This window comes from Rhincodon typus, chromosome 1, assembly GCF_021869965.1.
Source record: "Rhincodon typus isolate 14 chromosome 1, sRhiTyp1.1, whole genome shotgun sequence".
Classification (NCBI taxonomy): Eukaryota; Metazoa; Chordata; class Chondrichthyes; order Orectolobiformes; family Rhincodontidae; genus Rhincodon; species Rhincodon typus.
In genome coordinates this window covers 134,300,125-134,323,408 of record NC_063332.1, presented here as the reverse complement: position 1 = coordinate 134,323,408, position 23,284 = coordinate 134,300,125, and the positions used below count along the sequence as shown (strand labels likewise).

The 23,284-nt window shown below is 42.7% G+C and overlaps 1 protein-coding gene across 1 annotated transcript in view; it reads left to right on the top strand.

Annotated features, from left to right (window-relative positions):
- Positions 1-23,284, top strand: part of znf827 (zinc finger protein 827) — a 95,641-nt gene that overhangs the window by 36,447 nt on the left and 35,910 nt on the right. Inside the window, exon 6 of the mRNA XM_048607212.1 lies at positions 22,572-22,805. Coding sequence (XP_048463169.1) covers positions 22,572-22,805 — 234 coding nt within the window. The remainder of the gene's footprint in view (positions 1-22,571; positions 22,806-23,284) is intronic.

The following is a 23,284-nucleotide window of genomic DNA, read 5'->3' as shown; positions in this document are numbered from 1 at the left end:
TTCCTGCTCCTCTGATGCTGCTTGGCCTGCTGTGTTCATCCAGCTCTACACCATGTTATCTCAGATTCTCCAGCATCTGCAGTTCCTACTATCTCCACAACCAATTCTCCCTCGTTTCAATATACTCCAACATAGAAGGACATCAATTTGACTGGAACAAAATTACAGTACTAGGACAAGCGAGACAAAGACAAGCACAAGAATTCCTGGAGGCCTGGTTTTCAACCACCAACACAATTAACAAATGTGTTGAAATAGACCCCATCTGCATACCACTATGGCACATAACCGGAAGCAAGACCACTCACCACAGCAGAGTGGGACAAAACAACAGTGCTTTAGCGGAGGCTCCACAGCAGTGACCATGTCACCTAGAAGAGAGACGAAACGTTTGCACAAAAACCGGTCAGCTTGGCGAACCAACCAACAACTCCATAATATTTTGTAGATACAACCGGAGATCAGGCTATTTTGGATCAGGTGATGGGTGATGAGGCAGGTGTAATGAATGATGTCAGAGTAAAAGATCCCTTCAGAAACAGCTAGAGTGATCTAGGTGGATTAACGGGAATGACAGTAAGCAAGCAGTGACGGCCATTTTAAGGAGGTAATTCCTGACTCTCCATGAAAATATATCCCAATAAGGAAGAAAGATTCTAAGAGGGATAAACCAAACATGGCTGGCCGAGGAAATGAAGGAGAGTGTTAAATTGAAAGAAAAAGTATGTAGGAGGCTAAAGTCACTGACAGCCCCAAAGACTGGGATCGGTTCAAAATCCAGCAAAGGAGGGCTAAAAAGCTAATAAAGACAGAAAATAAACTACATGGGCATACGATGAGGGACATAAAAACTGAGAGATGGTCTTGGAGCACAAAGAAATTGCAGAGGAGTTATTTTGCATCCGTCCTTACGATGAAATATACTTCAAACATTCCGTTAAGATTAAAAAATAATGGAGCAGAACTAAGTACCATCACCATCACTAAAGAAGTAGTATTAAACAAACTAAAGGCAGGTAAGTGCCCTAGGATCCAAGAAGTAGTTACAGAAATAGTGGATACATTGGTTGCAATTTTCCAAAAATCATTTGATTCTGAAGTAGTATCAGAGGATTGGAAAATTGTCAATGTGCCATCCCTATTCAAAAAAGCAGATAACTATTGACTGATCATTGTTGGAATCTACTGCTGGAATAATATTGGAATCAATTATCAAGGAAATATATATCAAGCAAATCATAATCTAATCAAACTGAGTCAGCATGTGTTCATGAAAGGGATATCGTGTCTGACTAACGTATTAGAGTTTTTCAAGGAAGTTTCAACCTAAGTGGATAGAGGGGAATCAGTAGATGTATTGTATTTGGACTTGCCGAATTTATTCTGCAAGGCACCTCACAACAGGTCAGGTCATAAGATAAAAGCCCACTGAGTTGGAGGCAGTATTTTGGTATGGGTAGAGAATTGACTAATGGGCAGGAAATAGCAAGTGGGGATAAAACTGAAGGGATTCCATAAAAGGGTTCACTTTCAGGTTGCCAACTAGTGACCTGTGGCATTCCACAGAGATCCGTGCTGGGACTGCAACTGTTTAATATGTTAGCGACTTGGAGAAAGGAAGTAGGAACCCTACCTTAGCTGCTTTCATCAAATAATTTATATACTTGTTGATGGTTGAGGCCTCAGCACTGATCCCTGTGACATATCTCTCATTATACCTTGTTGACTAGAAAATGATCCATTTATGACGTTTCCTTTTAGCTAGCCAATCTTCTATCAGTGCTAATTGTTATGGACCAGACCAAAACCCCCTCAAAATATATTAAGAAGATGGCTAGACACCAACTTTTTCTTAGTTTTAAAGGCAAGTGTAAGGCGTTGTGTTCTGGATGCAATTCGATTGATCAAACAGCTAGCTTGAAGCAAAACACACTTTGTTTTAAATATGAGGTTGTTGACTTGCTTGCCGAGCTGGCTTGTTTTCGTTCAGATGTTTCATCACCATGCTAGGTGATGTCATCAGTGGAGCCTCTGATGAAGTGATGTTATTCTACTCCACTTGGAATTTATACTGTTTGGTCCGTTATGGTGAGTGACACTCCTATAACAGTATAAATTCCAAGCAGAGTCTACTTCATCGGAGGCTCCACTGATGATGTCACCTAGCATGGTGACGAAAAGTCTGAACGAAAACAAGCCAGTTCGTTGAGCAAGTCAACAACCTTACCCACAACCTGAGCTACAAATCTTTGCCAAGAGTTTTGTTTTAACTATCGTGTAAGAATACAAACGAAAGAAAGAAGGATTTGAATAACAACTCTATTGGAAAGCTTAACAGAATAATAGATTATTTAACTGTTAAACAGCAGCTGTTCAAATATAGTAACATCCCGTAAACGCATCCTTAGCAAAGGCAAATTCAGTAAAATAAATTGTCTCTCATGCAGTTCTCCAATCCAGGAGTAAAGGACATCTGAGAGCGAGAGAGAGAAAGAGAACTTGAGCGTTTTGCTGTAACAAGGAGAAATTAATAGCAGCATTGAAACCTTAAGGGCTACTGAAAGTTAAACTAAAATCCTTGTTCTGTGGGAGCTTGACCCCACCCCTTCATGCTGCTTCAATTGTTCCAACTTTTTAAGGAAGAGACCCCAAGGCCTCACAAGCTGTTTACTTTATTGGCCAGGAACAGACCACTCATCGCCTCCAGTTTCAACCTCTCTTCAGTAAAAAAAAGACAAAATACACCCCTAAAAGTCATAGTATTGTCATATATTATGTTGCCGTCCGTGTCCAGATTTCTAGGACTCTTGTGGTGCAGTGGTAATGACCTAACTCTGAGTCAGGAGTCCTGAGTTCAAGTCCCATTTGCACCAGAGGTGTGTAATAACATCTCTGAATCAGATTGATTAGAAAAATAACTGTATCATGAACTTTTCTTAACCACAAAATCTAGATGTGGCACTTTGTCAAATACCTTCTGAAATCTCAATATAGTACATGCATCTGTTACCCTTTTTTCCAGAGCACGTCTTAATTCCTCAAACAGGAATGTTGACTAACTATAATTCCCCTTTCATAAAAACATGTCAGTCCTGATTGCTCACGTTAAGTATTTCTAAGTGTCTTGCTGGAAGGTTTTTAATAAAATTCCCAACGTCTTCTCTATGACAGATATTAAGCTAACTGGCATATAGTTTCCTGCTTTCCATCTTTTTTTTTTAAAACAAACAAATTACCTTTGCTATTTTCTAATTCAACGGGACCTTCCCTGGAACAAAGTAATTTTGGGAAAATGGAAACCAACTCGACTACCTCACTTGCCATTTGTTTTAAGACCTGAGGATGAAATACATCAACACTCAGGTCTTGTTATTTTTTAATTCACACATGGGGAGTAGGTATTACTGGCAGGCCAGCATTTTTTAATTGAACGTCCCTAGTTGCCCTTGAAGGTGGTGGTGAGCTGCCATCTTGAACCACTGCAGTCCACATGCTATAGTTTGACCCACAATGCTATTAGGGAGAGCTTGGAAGATGGGATATTTGTGGACTTCCCTCCTCCAGTGAATTGTTTCATTGTCCACCACCATTTATGACTCATGTGGAAGGACTACAGAGTTAGATCTGATTGCCTAGCTCTTTGTATCACTTGTTGCTTATGCTGTTGGCATGCAAGTAGTCCTGTTTGATAGCTTCACCAGGTTGACACCTCATTTTTAGGTATGTCTGGTGTTGCTCCTGCCATGCCCTCCTGCAGTTTCCATTGAACCAGGGTTGATACCTTGGCTTGATGGTAATTGTTGAATGGGGGATATACCAGGCCGTGAGGTTGCAGATTGTGTTTGAGTACAGTTCTGCTGCTGTTGACAGCTCACAGTGCCTCATGAATGTTCAGTCTTGAGTTGCTAGATTTGTTCGAAGTCTGTCCCATTGAGCATGGTGATAGGGCCACACAACACGATGGAGGGTATTCTCCATGTGAAGGTGGGACTTCGTCACTGCAAGACTGTGAGGTGGTCACTTCTGCCAATACTGTCACGGACTGATGCATCTGCAGCCGGCAGATTGGTAAGGATGAAGTCAAGTGTGTTTTCCCTCTTGTTGGTTCCCTCACCGACTGCTGCAGACCCAGTCTAGCAGCTCTATCCTTTAGGACCTGAACAGCTCAATCAGTAATGCTATAGCCAAGCCACTCTTGGTGGTGGCATTGAAATCCCCCAGCCAGCCAGAATACGTTTTGCACATTTGCCACCCTCCGTGATTCTTCAATGGCACTATCACCATTGTTCAACATGGAGGAGTACTGATTCATCAGCCAAGGGGGGTGTTCAGCCAAGGTACATGGTGATCAGCAGGAGGTTTCCGTGCCTGTGTTTAACCTGAAGCCATGAGACATGAAGGGGTCGAAAATCAATATTGAGGACTCAGAGGGCAACTCCTTCACAGCTGTATACCACTGTGCTGCCATTTCTGCTGAGCCTATCCTGCTAGTAGCATGGCAAATCTGGTGTCTGGGATGTAGTCACAGACTTGTATCTAACTGAGTGGCTTGTTAGGCCATTTCAGAAGGTAGTTGAGAGTCAACCACGTTGTGGTGGATCTGGAGTCACTTTTAGGCCGGACTAGGTGAGGATGGCTGATTTCCTTCCCTGAAGTGAGCAGTCTTGTCACCCTGCGGCTCCAGTAATTTGCTCAGTGCTACTTCACTGGTGATTGTGTAATTTTCTTGAGCTTCTCACTTTCATTTCCTGATGTATTGCTATTTCTTGGATGTTATTTGAATTCTCTAGAAGACTGATGCAAACTAGCTCTCAATTTTCCAGTATTAATTCTCCAGACTCATTTTCTTCTTTCTTCTTCTTTCAACTATCTTTATAAACTCTACTGTTCTAGCTATCTTTCTCTTGTACTTTGTTTCCATCCATATTAACATTTTAGTTTTTCTTTGCTTTTTTTTTGTCATTCTGTCTTTCGGACATTCTGTCTCCTGGGTGTCCAGCACTTGCTCAGCCCCAGACAGGAGACGACCCCACAGTGTTGGCCATTAATAATTCCCTCTCTGTGAATGAACAGATATGGGCATATTAGGCAAATTTGTCAGAGACATTCGAGGAAACTGGATCGAGGGTTGGAGTCCACTAATGCCACCTGTACCATGCTGACTCCACCATACGAGGATTTGGCTATCTCCATGGCCGGGTTGGTGTTTGCAGTGGAGAGCCATGTAGTGCAGAACACTCATTTGCTGCTGGATCTGCATGCAGACCTGCACTCCATCACTTTAGCAACAGGAGGACAAAGGAGCTTGACCCCACTCTAGGTGCCCCTTCCTCTTAACAAGACAGGATGGTACCAGAAAGCACCAAGTCAGAGAAGAACCCTGTACAAGTGCCCCCCTCCCCCGTCCCCCCAAAAAAAGTCTCCTCTTGGAGTACTTCAGAGTTGCCTGGCCCTTTGAACTCCACTCTGTCTGTGATACCCAAATTCACAGAAAATCAAGCAAGGACTGGTGAGACTGTAACTGACTCTTCGTATCTGGGCCCCTAAGCCACAAATGCCCTCAGGTTGGCCATGCAAATCTTCAAGATTAACAGGCTCCACTATAACAAAGTCTACTTCCACTCCAGCTGCAGACCCTGCAGTGATATCTACACAGAATTGGAGAGCAAGGAGCAAAAAGTACCTGAGCCACCTAAGTTACATCAGTGGTACTTTTGTTGTTAATAGAATATCAGAGTTACAAAAATACATAGTTGGTTTCAATCATTACCTATTTAACCGACTCATTTTAGCTGAAGCTACATGGGCTACCTTTCTTCAGCACTACATAATGTTCGAACCATATCTGAAGGAATGCTACCCTTTCCCTAACACCCACTGTGAGCATCAGATGTTGTTAAGCCTCCAAACAGTTGTTCATGTTAATTTTAATTAAACAACAGGAAAAACAAAGAAAGAAGAAACTGAAAATTTGCATTAGCATTTGAAACTAAACAGGCTACTTTGGTTTCCAATATCAACAAATTTATTGGCAATGAATAATTACTTCACCCAACTCTGTTATGTTAGAAGCAGGCATTCATTAAGTCATGGAGTGTATTTCAAGGACACCCACCCATACCTTTCCAAGAATTGGAACCTCACCTTGAGCAGGTCTTTTATCTGTATTGCTGTGGACCATAATGGACCAGACAGTATAAATTCCAAGCGGAGTAGAATAACATTGTCTCATCGGAGGCTCCACTGATGATGTCACCTAGCATGGTGACGAAATGTCTTGGCGAGCAAGTCAACAACCTCAATTTCCTGTTTTATTTCAAGGGCTGGATGCCTTAATAGGCAAAGCTGCTGAGAAACAATCCCATACAGGTACAATGATGTTCTTTTGCCACAGCAGTCTGGTATGTACCAGTACATAGATGACACTATTGTCATTATTAAACGGAACAAATTAGAAGAGATCCACCACCTCATCAACAGTTTTCGCAGGGCTCAAATTCACAAGGGAAGAAGAAAACAACAATCAACTGCCATTTCTGGATGTTAAAGTTGAGCGTATGACCAACGGGGAGTTCCAAACCTCAGTATATAGAAAAGCAACCCACACTGATCAAATCCTCAACTTCCACAGCAACCACCCCAACATCCACAAACAAAGCTGCGTTAGGACACTATTTAAATGGGCTAGGACACACTGCAACACTCCGGAACTACGCAGGAAAGAGGAAGAGCACCTATACAAAATCCTCACTATAAATGATATCCCGGCAACGTCATCCGCAGATGCTACTAAACAGACAACAATAGGAGGACACAGTACGCTCTAACACACTGGTTACACTGCCCTACATCAAGAACATATTGGAACTGACAACAAGACTCCTAAGACCACTAGGAATCATGGTAGCCCACAAGCCCACAGCCACTCTACGACAAATACTTACAAGGATTAAAGACCCTATTCCCACAACGTGAGAACCAATGTGGTTTACAAAATGCCATGCAATGACTGCCACAAACATTACATTAGACAGACAGGAGTGAAACTAGCCATCAGAATGTATGAACATCAACTAGCAGCAAAACGGCACAATGAACTCCCCTTTATATCAGTACACTCAGAAAAACGAAGGCCATCAGCTTAACTGGGACAAGGTAATCATAGTAGCCCAAGCCAAACATAGACACGCACAGGAATTCCTAGAGGCATGGTTCTCCACCCATAATGCAATCAACAAACGCATAGAATTGGACCCCATATACAAACCCATACAGATCAAACCAAAAACCGAAAGAACTGCAGATGCTGTAAATCAGGAACAAAAACAAAGTTGCTGGAAAAGCTCAGCAGGTCTGGCAGCATCTATGGAGGAGAAAACAGAGTTAATGTTTCGGGTTCGGTGACCCTTCTTCCTCAGAACAGATCAAAACCGGAAGTGACAGTGCTTACCATAACGGACCATATTAAATTCCAAGCGGAGTAGAATAACATTGCTTCGCCGGAGGCTGCACTGATGATGTCCCCTAGCATGGTGACAAAACTTCTGAACGAAAACAAGCCATATCGGCGAGCAAGTCAACAGCCTCACCCACAACCCGAGCTACAGATCTTTGCCAAAACCTTAAAAACAGGAGATTATCAAGAGTGAAGGCAGAGTGAAGTGGCAACTTTCGGGATACCTGGTGCAGATCTCTAAGATTTCTCTTTTTTTTTTCCATTCGTTCATGGGATATGGATGTTGCTGGCCAGGCCAGTATTTATTGTCTGTTCTTAATTGCCCAGAGGGCAGTTGACAGTTAACCACATTGCTGTGCGTCTGGATTCACATGTCGGCTAACCTGGGTAAGGAGGACAGATTTCCTTACCTAAAGGACATTAGTGAACCAGGTTGGTTTTTGACAATCGGCAACGGTTTAGAGTCTTAATTCTAGATTTTTTTTTTTAAAATTCAAATGCCACCATCTGCCCTGGCGGGATATCCCCAGGACATTATTAATCTAGTGATAAGAGAAGGCGATAGCCTAGTGGTATTATGTGGCTCTGATTACGGATGACTTAGACACAGGCCAAATGGAACCCTTTCCGATTAATGACATTGTCTGCATAATGATCTGGCACGCTGTCAAAGCAACAGTCTATGTCAGGTATCCTGAACGCTGCCACAGTGTCCACACTCTTGACAATTCTCAAGTTTCTGTCTTCTTTCAAGGGCTGGATGCCTTAAAGGATCAGCTGCTGAAAGACAACCCCCTGCAAGTACAATGACCTTCTTTTGCCACAGCTATCGAGGACAGTGTACAGCAAGGTCTCCCCTCCCATACCTTTCCAAGAATTGGAACCTCATCTGGAACATTCCAGCAGATGACACAGTTCTGTGAAGGTGTCCCAGATCATCTTCAGTCATCATTGGCATTCTGCCTTGCCCATCTGGCGGAATGCTCATCTCCACATTCCAGGGAGACCATCTAGTATGACTTCATGTGGAGGCGGTTCAGCAATCACTGGAGGTGGCTGCTGGGTCTGGGTTTGAAAATGCATCTGTTCCTCCCGAATTTCTGTCGGCCTTCGTTGTCCAGCAACCACAGTGATGATATCATCTGCGGTGGCTGGATCCATTGCTGATGGCCCCAATGAACTTGTGTGGAGAAGAACAAAAACAAAGCAGCTCCTCCGTAATGTAATCTGTGAGTGCTCAGTGCACACAAGTGTCACTTAATCGTAGTCCGTGATAAAGTGACATAGAGGACTCCAATAAGGAGAGCAATAAGATGGACCTAAGATGACAGCGTAAACCTTATGCAGATTATGCAGCACAAGCCATGTCGCACAAATACGTAGGCGATTGTAAGTGTGATAGGACCACTGAAACATTATCTTTCTGATCAACCAATACTCTTAACTGACTGTGACGACATCCCCTAACTGACCATAGTCCCCCTTGACTGGACTTGTGACAAATCCCTTAGACCATTTAGTTTAAACACATGCAGGTTGTTAGCCATGCAAGATGCTGGCACATGCTGTAAATGTGATATTGATGTAGTACAGTGCCATACAACAAAATGTCCACCATCGTTACTGATCATTGCTGGCAACCATGACAAGTTGTCTGTATTTCTGTCTGTGCTGAAAGGCAAGTTAGAACCACTGTTCTGTATCCTGAATCTCTATGTTCTGAATGAGGTGCAAAAGTGCAAGGCCAATGCTGTCAGTATCCGAGCGAGTACTAAGAAAGCATGTCTGACCTGCTGTGTAAAACAGCCTAGCAGCAGCATTGCAATGTCAGATATCGATGATCTTTAAAGGTCTGAACACTATTATAACTTAGTTTGAGATGTAGTGAGGCTGGTGCTTTGCTGCTTTCTATCCTCCATGGATAGAGGGTGGGGCCAGTCACTATCCATAGACTGTGATGGTTTATAATTTATTCTCTGGATATGGATGTTGCTTGGGTGGATAGAATTTATAGCCCTCCTTGTTGCCTTTGCAAAGATGGTTGTGGGCTTTCTTGTTGAACCATTGCAGTTCTTTGTAGCAACTGCATACAGCTGAGCGTTGGATTCATGCATGACTCCACAATCGCTAAGATTTCCTTCTGTACAGACTATTAGTGAACCAGTTGCCTTTTATAAGGTCACTTTTGCTGATGCCAGCTTATTTCTAAATATTTTGCGTTTCAAAAGCACAAGAATCCAGGCTGACTGTCCAGTCCACCACTGAGACAGTACTGAAAGTGTCTTTTCAGATAAGGGGTTAAACTGAGGTGCCGTCTACTTGCTCAGGTAAATGTAAAGATCCCATGGCACTGTTTGAAGATAAGTAGGGGAGTTGTCCCTGGTGTCCTGTCCAATATTTATTGCTCAACATCACACAGAAAAAGAATTGTCTCAAGATTATCTCATTGCTATTTGTGGGAGTTTACTTTGTGTAACTTGGTTGCCACACAGCCAATATCACAGTAGCGACCACACTTTGGCTATAAAGCACTTTGAAATGTCCAGTGGTTGTAAAAAAAATTCTCAGTCTAATGAGAATTAAACTTGACTGTCTCAGTTTTTAGTCTAATAGCATGATCTTTTTGTTACAACATCTGTTAGCAGAGTGAAGAATTGAATCAGTGGGCCCTATTTTAACTCTGAGCAAGGTTATAAATTAGTTTAAGAGATAATAAGAACTCTCAATGCTGGAGTCAGAGATAACACAGTGTGGAGCTGGAGGAACACAGCTGACCAGACAGTACCAGAGGAGCAGGAAAGTTGACGTTTCGGGTCAGGACCCTTCAGAAAAGGCAGCAAATCAGAAATTGGAACAGTCCCTCTTCCGCATCTACATTGGCACTATCCCTGACCTCTTCCTCCGTTACATCGATGACTGTATCGGCGCCACCTCGTGTCCCCATGAGGAGCTCGAACAGTTCATCCACTTTACTAACACCTTCCACCCCAACCTTAAGTTCACCTGGACCATCTCTGATATCTCTCTCTCCTTCCTGGACCCCTCTTTCCATCTCTGGTAACCACCTGGAAACTGATTATAATCTATTTCAAGCTCACCAACTCCCACAGCTACCTAGACTACACCTCCTCCTCTCTCGCACCCACCTTCCTGCAAGGATGCGATCCCCTATTCCCAATTCCTCCGCCTCTGCCGCATCTGCTCCCAAGATGAGGCATTCCACTCCCGAACATCCCAGATGTCCTCGTATTTCATGGACCGCAATTTCCCAACCCCACCGCCCCCCCCAAACTGTGGTCGAAAACGCCCTCGACTGCATCTCTTGCATTTCCCTCACTTCAGCCTTCACACCCCCTTCCCACAATAAAAACAAAGACAGAATTCCCCTTGTCCTCACATATCACCCCATTAACCTCCAGATTCAACACATCATTCTCTGCCACTTCCACCACCTGCAATCTGACCCCACTACGAAGGATATATTTCCCTCCTCACCCTTATCTGCCTTCGCGGAGGGAATGCTCTCTCCGCTACTCCGTTGTCCGCTCCACATTCCCCACTATCCCACCTTTCCCTGTAACCGCAGGAGGTGCTACACCTGCCCCTACACCTCCCCCCTCACCTCCACATTAAATAGATGTTCACCTGCATATCTGCTAATGTGGCCTATTGAGTCCACTGTTCCCGGTGTGGCCTCCTCTACATCAGGGAGACCAAGCGGAGGCTTGGAGATCTCTTTGTGGAGCACCTATGCTCGGTTCACGACTAACGACAACACCTCCCAGTCGCGAACCACTTCAACTCCTCCTCCCACTCCCTGGACAACATGTCCATCCTGGACCGCCTCCAGTGTCACAACGATGCTGCCGAAAACTGGAGGAAGAGCACCTCATATTCCGTCTTGGAACCCTATAACCCAATGGTCTCGATGTGGACTTTACTAGCTTCAAAATCTGCCCACCCCCGACCTCGTTCCCAAGACCAGCCCCCCTCTCATTCCTGCCTGTCTTCCCTCCCACCTATCTGGTCCTCCCGCCTCACTGAGCAAACCTCATCCAAATTCCCTACCTACACTTACCTTTACTAGCTTCATCCCCGCCTCCCTGACCTGTCCATCTTCTTTCCACTTACCTGCTCCACTATCCACCTTCTATCACCACCTCCCCCCTCAACCTCTTTTTATTTCAGAGCCCCCTTCCCCTCCCCCATTTCTGAAGAAGGGTCTCGACCCGAAACGTCAGCTTTCCTGCTCCTCTGTTGCTTGGCCTGCTCTGTTCATCCAGCTCTACACCTTGTTATCTCAGATTCTCCAGCATCGGCAGTTCCTACATTTCAGTGTGAGTTTACTTATTCTTTCCTGATTCATGTTCAGAGTTGTATTAATTCGTAAGTCTCTTCAATTGCTTGATTACTGTTTTGCTTCAGTGACTTCACTCAGTGGACAGATTTCTTTAGTTGCTGTATGTCTTAGATGTCCATATGATTTGAACAAACAAAGAGAACAAAGAAAATTACAGCAAAGGAACAGGCCCTTTGGCCCTCTAAGCCTAAGCCGATCCAGATCCTCTATCTAAACCTGACGCTTATTTTCCAAGGATCTATATCCCTCTGCTCCCTGCCCGTCCATTTGCGCAAATAGAAATGGGAGAAAAATGTTTCCCCTTGACTAATGCTGTAGTCGTGCACGGTGGCTCAGTGGTTAGCACTGCTGCCTCATAGCGCCAGGGACCCGGATTCGATTCCGGCCTTGGGCAACTGACTGTGTGGAGTTTGCACATTCTCCCCGTGTTTGTGTGGGTTTCCTCCGGATGCTCCGGTTTCCTCCCATAGTCCAAAGATGTGCAGGGTAGTGGGTTGGCCATGCTAAATTGCCCATAGTGTTCAGGGATGTTTAGGTTAGGTGGGTTAGACATGGGAAATTAGGGGTAATGGGTCTGGATGGGATGCTCTTTGGAGGGGCGGTGTGACTTGTTGGGCCAAATGGCCTGTTTCCACACTGTAGGGTTTCTATGATAATGCTGTAATCGTGTCCAACAAAAAAAGGAAGATGAGCATATTTTTAAACCACATTTCAGAAACTTCTCGTACACGGCACGTGAATTGAATTTAGTTGTTCTTTAGGCAGACTTGGCTCCCGTTTAAAATAACAAGATCTCAGAAGCTGAAATGAAGTAAAGGGCCACTTCCTCTGTTTTTTGTAACAGTTTCAGGAAAATTTCCTGTGCACGATTTTCTTTGAATAGATGGGGTTCACATTATTGTCTGAATTTGTCATTTACAAAATTTCAATGAATAATAAGAGTAATTGTAAAAACTGTTTGCAATACTATTTCTGTTTTACTATACCGCAGTATTTTCAGATTCACTCTCTGTTTGCATAGTGCCTAAGTTCTTTTCTGTGTTAATATCATTTGAAGTGAGAATCTGATTTATCTGGTCCAGGGTGGTATAGTCTTGGAATGTGTCTTTAAAGCAATTAGATCAGCATGACTTTATCTTGCCTAATGGTAAGATTTTATGGGGATGGGGGAGAATGTTGCCTTGCTAACTGCGTTCTGAGTTCTTATGCTGCATGGATCCCAATCTCGCCACATTCAAGAAAAGAATCTTTTTATTGCATAATGGAGCTTCACACATTCCTACAGTAAATTCTGAAGCATGATTATTTTATGCAGTTTTCATGCAAATTTTTTGAACAAGCTTATTTCTTTTCTTCTGAAACAAACTTTAAAGGCTTTGTATCTTAGGTTGAAAGCTTTGTGCATTAAGGGAGATTAACTGATGGCATAAATCGAGTTCAGAAGGACTTTAGACTAGTTAAAGTAGGGGTAGGACTCAGGAGAGATTCTTAGTTTCTAGAACAAGTAACCGGAGAGTGTATAGAAAAGGTCACCTGTCTAACTTCAGGCAAAGCTGATAGAGGACGTCTATGAAAAGAGGCGTTTCCAACACAGCTGAGGGTGTTGTACTTAATTGCCTGCAATATACAAAACAAGGTGTGTGAGCCTGTAGGACAATTTGAAATTGGCTGCTACGATGTTATAGGCGTCACAGAGAGTGGCTGCAAACTAAATATCCAAGGATACATGTCCTATGAAAAGGACCGTCAGATAGACGGGTTGCCTGGTTATTAAAAAATTAAATTAAATTGCTGGCAGGAAGCACCGTAAGGTCGGAAGGTGTAGAATCTGGACAGAGCTGAGGAGCCTCAAGGGGGTGAAAAAGGGCCCTGATGGGACATATCTTAACCACTGCTAGGAGGCCTGTATGTGTGGGGCTAAAATAATTCGGGGGTTATAAAAGGCATGTAAGAAAAGCGTTATTACAATAATCATAATATGCAAGTAGACTGGGAAAATCAGGTTGGTAGCGGATTCCAGGAGAAGGAATTTGTGAAACGTCTAGGAGATTTTTTTTTCTTGTTTGTTTGGAGCAGCTTGTGGTACAGTCCATGAGAGAGCGGGCAATTCTGGATTTGGTGATGCATAATAAGGCAGACTTGATTAGGGAGCTTAAAGTGAAGGAATCCTTGGGGGCAGTGACAATAATATGACAGAATTCACCCTCAATTTGAGAAGGAGAAGCTGGAATCAGATGTAATGGTATTACAGTCATGTAAAGGTAACTACAAAGATGTGAGAGAGGAGCTGGCCACAGTTGATTGGAAAGGGAGCCCAGCAGGGAAGGTGTTGGAACAGCAATGGCAGGGGTTTCTGGGGCTAAATTCAGGATGCACAGCAGAAATCCATCCTAAGGAAGAAGAAACATTTTGAGGAGAGATGAGACAACCATTGCTGACAAGCTAAGTTAGGAACGGCACAAAAAGCATACATTATGGTGAAGATTCATGGGAAGCCAGAGGATTGGGAACCTTTTAAAAACCAGCAGAGGACGACTAAAAAAGAATAATGGCAGGAAGAAGGTGAAGTATGAGGATAAGCTAACTAGTAAGATAAAAAGATTGGAAGAGTTTTTTTTTTAAGATATCTAAAAGGTAGGAGATTCAAGAGTGGACATTGGACCACTTGAGATAAGACTGCAGAAGTAGTAATAGGAAACAAAGAAATCGGGAGGAGCTGAATAGATGCTTTGTATCGGCTTTCACAGTGGAAGACACCAGCAGCATGCTAGAACTTTGAGGGAGTCGGGAGCAGAGGTATGTGTAGTGGCCATCACTAAGGAGAAGGTGCTGAGGAAGCTGAAAGATCTGAAGGAGGATAATTCATCCAGACTGGACAGACTGCTCCCCAGAGTTCTAAAGGAGAGAGCTGAGGAGATTGTAGAGGCATTGCTGTTGTTCTTTAAGGAATCACTGGAGTCGGGGAGCATCCCAGAGGATTGGATAATGGCTAATGCAATACCCCTATTTAGGAAGGGAGGGAGGCAGAGAATGGGAAATTATAAGCTGATTAGCCTGACCTCCGTCATTGATAAGATTTTAAAGCCTGTCGTTCAGGATGAGCGTACAGACTACTTGGTGATGCGTGGTAAATAGGTTTGGGTCAGCACAGCTTCGTCAAGGTGAAGTCACACCTCATAAGTCTGTTAGAATTCTATCAGGAGGTAATGAGCAAAATTGGACAAAGGAGAACCAATGGATATGATCAATTTAGATTTCTAGAAGGCCTTTGACAAAGTGCCGCACAAGAGGCTGATAAATAAAGTAAGACACAATCGTGTAAGGAGCAAGGTATTGGCATAGATAGAGGATTGGCAATTGGCAGAAGGCAGAGTGTGGGGATGAAGGGGTCTTTGTCAGGTTGGCAGTCGGTAACGAATGGAGTTCCACAGGGGTCCGTATGGGGACCATTACTATTAATATTATTAATATACACAAGGATAGGTGGACAGGTAGTGTTGAGGATGTGGGAAGTTGTAGAAATACTTGGGTAGGCTAGGAGAGTGGCCAAAGAAGTAGCAGATGGAATATTGTGTGGGAAGTGAGGTTATGCACTTTGATAGGCAGATTAGAAGCATAGACCAATTTCTAAATGGCTAAAGGCTTCAGAAATCTGAAGCCCATAGTGCAGGATCCTCTTAAGGTTAACACGTAGGTTCAGTTGCCGGATAGAAAGGCACATGCAATGTTAGCATTCACTTCAAGGAGGGCTAGAATACAAGAGCAGAGATGTACTGCTGAGGCTGTATTAGGCTCTGGTCATACTGCATTTGGAATATTGGAATATTTTTAGGCCCTGTATCTAAGGAAGGATGTGCTGGCCTGGATGGGGGCTCAGAGCAGGTTTACAAGAATGATCCACTTGTCATATGAGGAGCCGTTGAGGACTCTGGGTCTGTATTTGATGGAGTTTAAAAGGATGAGGGAGATCTCCTTGAAACTTATAGAATACTGAGAAGCCTGGATCGATAGATGTGGAGATGATGTTTCAGTTAGTAGGAAAGGACCCGAGGACACAGACACAGAATGAAGGGACAGCCCTTCAGAACTGAGATAAGGAGGAATTTCTTCACCCAGAGGGTGGTCTATCAGTGGAACCCGTGGCCTTCACAGCCTTCTGTGATGAAGTCATTGAGTGTTAAGACAGAGATGGATATGTTCTTGGTTAGTAAGGGAATCAAAACTTACGAAGAGAAGGCTAATCTATCCGCCACAGCTGAATGGCCTAATTTGGCTACAATATCTTATAGTCTTATGGAAATTGAGCTTTCAGTTATCTTTGTATTACTTAAGTTAACTTAACTTGCACGCACCTTGTTTTTGGAAAACAAAACTTGTCTGATTCTCATGATAAAGAAGTAATTTAAAACTAATGTTTCCGATGCTGTCTGCTGAAATGATTCTAAATTGACTATAGAATGCAATGTGACATACTTAGAAGTAAACAAAATCTCATAGGGATGCTATCCTCATGATTTTGTAGTAGTTGAGTTATAGCCTGTTTGTTTGTTTGTTCTATGGCACGAGACAACCAAATGGGAAATTGCCATTGAGTAGTTTGCTCTCTAGTGCAAAAAGCCTGGTGGCTATACTGTTTTGTGAATTTTATCTATCTGCAATTTTGCTTCTCTAAACTGATGCATTATAAAGCTTTTACTAAGTGAAATTCCAGTACTCAGTTTCCTAATTAGTCATAACATTTTTCTCCTTATGGCAAGGAAATAACTTTCCAACTTGCTAGTTGTTCAAGAGGTAACACTGAACCATGCAGACTGAAATGTTTTTTGGTGTCCGAGATATCTGTAATACTTGTATTGACTAAACAATAAGTGCTGATAAAGTGTATTATAGCAACCTGACAATCAATAAATGGCTTACTAAGTTGTTGAATGAAAGGACTGACCACTTTCTCTCTGTGTTGCTTTGAGCCCCCAAAAACCTTGTGACAACTAAATTCCTACCCAGACAATATTTGTGTAATGGATGTGATTTACATTATGGCTGTACTGCTGCAAGTTATCTTGTTTCCTACCACTTGCAGTGGACTTTGTCTGAACTCCGTGGATTACATAACATGAGCAACAAAAAAACTTTGTTGGCTTTAAATGGAGAATTGCCCGCTTCTGGGCACCTTGCATTAGAAAAAATGTGGAGATACATTTGCACAGGTTGTAGAAAGATTCAGAAGAATTATTCCAAGGCTGAGAAACTTCAGTTACTTATAAAAATTCAAGCTGGGAATATCCTCCCTGATGAAGAGAGTGTAAGATGGAGATTTAATGGAAATATTTAGATTTTCAGAAAGCTTTTGAGAAGGTCCTGCAGAAGAGGTTAGTAAACAAAATTTAGACAACATAATTTTGGAGGTAATATACTGTTAAGGATTGAGAACAGGTTAATGGCTGGAAAACAGTGTGGGGTGGGGGAAAGATCAATTATTTACAGGTTGACAAGCTGTGACTATTGGGGTATCATAAGGACCAGTTCTTGATCCCCCAGCTATTAGATTTAATCCCCACATCCAAATCATTTATGGAGATAGTAATAGTTCCAAGTTAGTAGATGACACAAAACAGGATGGAAGTAAGAGTCAATAAATGTGGAGCTGCAAAAACCCAGCCAGTCAGGCAGCCTCTGAGGAGCAGGAATGTCAATGATTCAGGCCGAAACCCTTCGTCAGGACTGGCGAGGGGGAGGGGAGCCCTGAAATCAGTTGAGGGAGGGAGGTGGGGCTAAGGGGAGGGTAAGTGAGATGGAGATAGGTGGATGCAGGAAGAAGGTTATTGTGGTTGATCAGTGGGAAGGGTGGAGCAGATAGGTGAGTAGGAAAGGTTGGGGGAGGAGACATTTTGAAGCTGGTGAAGTCAATATTCAGGCCATTGGGCTGTAAGCACCCAAAGTGAAATATGAGGTTTTTTTTTTTCTCCAGTTTACATTTCGCCTCACCCTGACAGTGAAGGAGGCCAAGGACAGACATGTCACCAGGGGAGTGGGACGGAGAGTTGAAGTGGATGGCATCTGGAATGTCGGGTTGGTTGGCATATGCAGAGCGCAGATGCTCTACACGCTGGTCCCCAAGTCTGCATGTGGCCTCCTCTATATTGGGGAGACCAAATCTGGAGCAACGGATACAGTAGATGAGGTTTTAAGTGCAAGTGAACCTCTGCCGAATTCAAAGGATTGTTTGGGGACTAGGTCGGAGGTGTAGGGGCAGGTGTAGCAGCACCTGCAGTTGCAGGGAAAGGTTGCCGGATTTGGGAGGGTTGTTTGGGGGCTCAGATGGAGCTGAGAGGATGCCGGATTTGGAAGGATTTCTTGCTATTCAGATGACCAGCTGTGCTTTTCCAGCTCCACATTTATTGATTCTAGCTTCTAGCATCTGCAGTCCTTTCTGTCTACAAGGTGGAAGTAGGTTGTGAAGAACTCGCAAAGATCCTTCAAGGGGACTTGGTGAGGCTAAATGAGTGGAAAATAAATTTGGCAGGTGGAATACAATATGGAGAACTGTGACATTATCACTTTGGTAGGAAAAAGAAAGTAGTGTTTTTTTTCAAAGGTGAGAGTCTGGGAAGTGTTCAATTTCAAAAGCACTTAGGGTGTCATTTTTCATAAATCACTGAAAGTTAAGATCTGAGTACAGCAAGAAATTAAGAAGCCAGGGGCTTTAGTATAAGAGAATTTCATTGTAGAAGCAAATGTGTTTCTGTGGTTATATAGAGCCTTGGTGAGACTACGTTTGAAGTATTGTGTGCAATTTTAGCCATCTTTACCTAAGGAAAGATATATTTGCTGCAGGGAGAGTGTAGGCTATGTTACACCAAACTAATTGACTTGCAAAACCAATCAATATATTTAGGCATTATCTAATTGAATGGTAGAGTGGGCTAAAGGGGTTGAAAAGAATGTTTCTTTGCATTTATTCAAAATTATAAAGGGTGTTGACAAACATGATAGGGAAAATCTTCCCATTCGTGGAAGGATTCATCAACAGAGGGCACAAGTTTAAGATAATTGGCAAAAGCAATGACAGCATGAGAAAAATATTTTTCATGCAGTGAAGAGCTAGGATCTGGAATACATGCCAGAGATTGGTGAAGGCAGGATCAATTAAAGCTTCCTAAAGGAATTGGATGACTATCTTAAAAGGGAACATTCTGAAGGGTTATAAAGAAAAGGCAGGGAATGGCACTAGGTGGTTTGCTACTTCCCTGCACATAAAGAAATGACAGAAGTGGCCACATGACCACCTTCAGTGCTCTGATCACCCTGTGATTCTGATATAGTTTTAATTGTGTGATCTTCTTCTTGGTGCTTCATAAACTACCTGAATGCCTTGAAGGTCTGCTGCCTAAATATAGCACCTACTTTAGTTTTAATCCACCTTGGAATCGGATTTGATCTCCGAGTCATAGAATCCCTACAGTGTGGAAGCAGGCCATCTAGCCCATTAAATCCACACTAAGCATCCAAGACCCAACCCAGACACATCTCTTCCCCACCCCTCCACTTTATCGTTGTAACCCTGCATTTCCTATGGCTAATCTACCCAGCCTGCATATCCCTGGACACAATGGGCAATTTAGCATGACCAAGCCACCTGACCTGCACATCTTTGGACTGTGGGAGGAAACTGGAGCATCCAGAGGAAACCCATGCAGACATGGGCAAATGTGCAAACTCCACACAGCCAGTCACCTGAGCCTGGAATTGAACCGGGTCTCTGGTGTGGTGTGACAGCAGTGCTAAACACTGAGCCAATGTGCCGTCCCTGGTTGTGTTGCTCAAAGATTTTGTTTTTGTTGTTTTATTATAGGATTATGGATGCTGCTGACAAGTCAGCAAGTATGTTTGCCATGGAAGTACTGGTCTTGCTAAGAATGCCCACATCCCAGACAAGGGGACAAAGAACAAATCCAATCTTGTCAAATATCATCCTATTAGTCTGTTCTCAAGCGTAATTGAATACAGGCATCTGTGATAGTGGGATTAACTTCTGTGGTTTGGGACAAGCTTTAGTATTATTTATTCAGCCCTGAAAGTGCTCAGCCTTGCCTTTGGCTTTCATGTACTATCAAGGAAGATAGAGTCTCCACCTCCAATTGGTTATTTATTTGCCTGACGCTATTCACAACTGAAGGTGATAAGGCTGTGCAGGGCTTTGAATGAATGAATACTTCTATTGTTACATGTATTTTACAGTGAAAAAAACAGTAAAATATAGTGACAAGCTTTTCCATTGTCGCCATGATCCAGCGACATTTTGAATAGTTTTAAGAATAAGGAAAAAAAAGCAAGATAAAGCTTAGAGAGTCCGTCGGTCCTGAGCCAGCTTACCATCAACGATGCCTGTGCCGCCATCCCTCCTCCACTGCCACTTACACTGGAGCCAACCAACGTTGAGGTCGCCACTCTTTAGGCACCATTTTTCACTGCTGGGCCAATTCCTCTCTGCCACTGCCTCGCCGCCACCTGTGCCAGACCCAGCAACATCAGAGTGGAATCTCTTGCTGCTGGGGCCACCTTGGAATTGATCCATTGTTTATTGGAACTCTTAACTGTGTCTACTGCATTCAAGTAGCCCAGTGTAGCTTCAAAGAGTTGACAGCTCATTTTTAGGTATTGCTGAAGCTGTTCCTGGTCAACATTTTGGTCCTCCTCAATGAGTCAGCATTCACCGTCTGGCTTGATGGTCACGTTTTATTAAGGTACGTGTAAGAGCATGAAGTTAGAGTGTGGTGAAATAAGGTTTTGCTATTATCGATGGCACATGTTGTCTATTTGTCCTAAGCTGCAGACCAGTTGAATTTCAGGACTCAGACTGTGCACATGTAATGTACTTTTTAAGATGTGCACTTGCACAGCTATTGTGAAGGCACTGACCAGTAAAGAAAATGGGAATAAAAGGGAAAGTCGGACAGAATGCACTTATGGGTGGCCTTTTTTGATTCCAGATCAGTTCAAAATCTTCCCCATTTAGCGTGGTGGTTAATACCATGCAGTGTGATAGAACATGTGTTAAATGTGAAATTGGAACTCTTCTCTGAAAGGACTGTACAGTACTCAGTCTTGTAAACAGTGGTTCATGTGTGGAATGAACTGCCAGGGAAAGCAGTGGATGTAGGTACAGTTGCAACATTTATAAGATCTTTGGATAAGTACGTGAATAAGAAAGGTTTGGAGGGATATGGACCAAGCTCAGGCAGGTGGGATGAGTTTAGTTTGGGAGCATGGTCAGCATGGACTGGTTGGACCAAAGGGTCCGTTTCCATGTTGTATAACTTTATAACTCCGTAACTGTAACAAAAAGTTGAATCTGCAACAGGTGGATTGGTAAGGATGAGGCCAAGGGTGTTAGTTTTCTTACCATCTGCGGCCAGAACTTGCCCTACCCTGTCAGTCATAGTGCTACTGAGACCTATTTGGTTATTGACATTCAAGTCCTCCACCCGGCTTACATTCTATGTCCTTGCTGCAGCAAGGCTTCGTCAAGCAGTGTTCAACATGATGTGCAGGTTTATTGTCGTTTGTTATCAAATACTGTATTCTGATTATCAATACTATCTGCAATGTTCTAACCATACAAATTAAGAGCAGGAGACACCATTTGGCCCCACAAGTCTGATCTGCTAATTGAGGAGATCGTGGCCGTTCTGCTAGGGTCACAATTCTATTTGCCTACCCCTATACCGTTTAGCTTCTTTATCAAAAATCTGTTTAACTCAACCTTTAAAACTATTCAATATTCCTGCCTCCACTAGTCCCTAGGGCAAAATATTCCACAGATGAATCACTGAGGAATAAAAATTCTCCTTGCTTCCTTCACTGTGAGCCTGCATATTTTTAAGCTGTCCTATGCCTAGTCCTAGTCTCTCTCGTGAGAGAAAACATTCCTTCAGGATCCACCCTGTCAATCCCTGCAGGATTTTGTTTCAATGAGAGAGTTTCACCTTCTTCTACATTCCAAAGGACACGTCTTCGTTTTAAAAAAAAAAACCCTTTATCTTGGAGATCAGTTGAGTGAGCAAAAACCAAAAGAACTGCAGATGCTGTAAATCGGGAACACAGTTGCTGGAAAAGCTCAGTAGGTTTGGCAGCATCTGTGAAGAAAAAATCAGAGTTAACGTTTCGGGTTCAGTGACCCTTCCTCAGAACATTGTTGTGTCAGTTGAGTGAGCCTATCCTGAACTACTTTAAATGCAATTGTGAATTAATAGATCATATTGGTCTCAAAAAGAGTTTGCTAGAATACAATGAGGGTTTTAATTATGGAGAGACATTAGAGAAGCTGGGATTTTTCTCAATGGATCAGAGAAGATCATGGAGCTGGATCACCAAGGAATTTTGATAAATAAGGATAAACTTTCTATTGGCAGAAAGGTAAATAGACTGTGTTTTAAAATAAATGGCGAAAGAACAGTGAGTTGTCTAAAAGAAGCATATTAATTGTTACTTTAATGAGAGAATTGGATATGTACGTGAAAAGGAACCATTTGCAGGGCTATGGACAAAGATGTAAGAAATGCATCCAATTGAATAGCACTTTCGTAGAGCCAACATAGGCATAATGCATTGAATTCACTTGCTGCGTTTTAATGATTTGATAACATTCTTCAAACCTATTGAAATTCAGGATGAAGTACTGCTGAAAGTTAAGTTGCTTGTACAAGATGTTTGTTATACTAATAGCAATATTTTTCTTTCCCCATCTAACCACAGCTGAAAATAAAAAGCAATCAGGAACACAGATCGTTACCATTAAAGAGGAGCCAATGGATCTGAAAATACCTGAACTTCCAGTCTCACCATTTCCTAATCGAGTCTTCAATTGCCAGGCAGTGAAGAGTGAAAGTTCCCAGAATTCCCCTGAAATTATACCCCTCACTGAAATTAAACTTTTCACTCAAGACATTTCTGTAAAGATGGCATCAGAGCTTCTTTATCAGCTCTCAGGTATTTGTGTTACTGTTTCACCAAATTGTATAGCCTGTATCAAAGCAATAGCGCATTCACGAAGTAATTTGACTTGTAGACTTGAGCTGCATGCTGTTCAAACTTGTTCCTGTTTGAGATTGTATTGTAGCTTCATCAGCAACAGCACGGTAATTAATATATGCAAGAGAGACTTTCTACAAAAAAATTACAACATTTGCTAAACTTCATACCAATTAAAATCAGCTGCCCTTTCCTGAGCGCTTTGCACAAATTCAGAGTCTGTCATATTGTCATGCTTGGCTGTTCTGAAGGTTTCACACGTTTTTCATTCAAATTTTAGGCTATGCCAGTGCTAACAGCTGTTAAATGCTGACTACTTTGTGTGGGTCTATAGATTATTTTTATTCTGGCTTCCCTTTGAAATTTGGCTTGTTGTATAGTGCCTTTGGAAATAAGCCTTTAGCAATAACTAACAAACATATAGATGAACATACAGA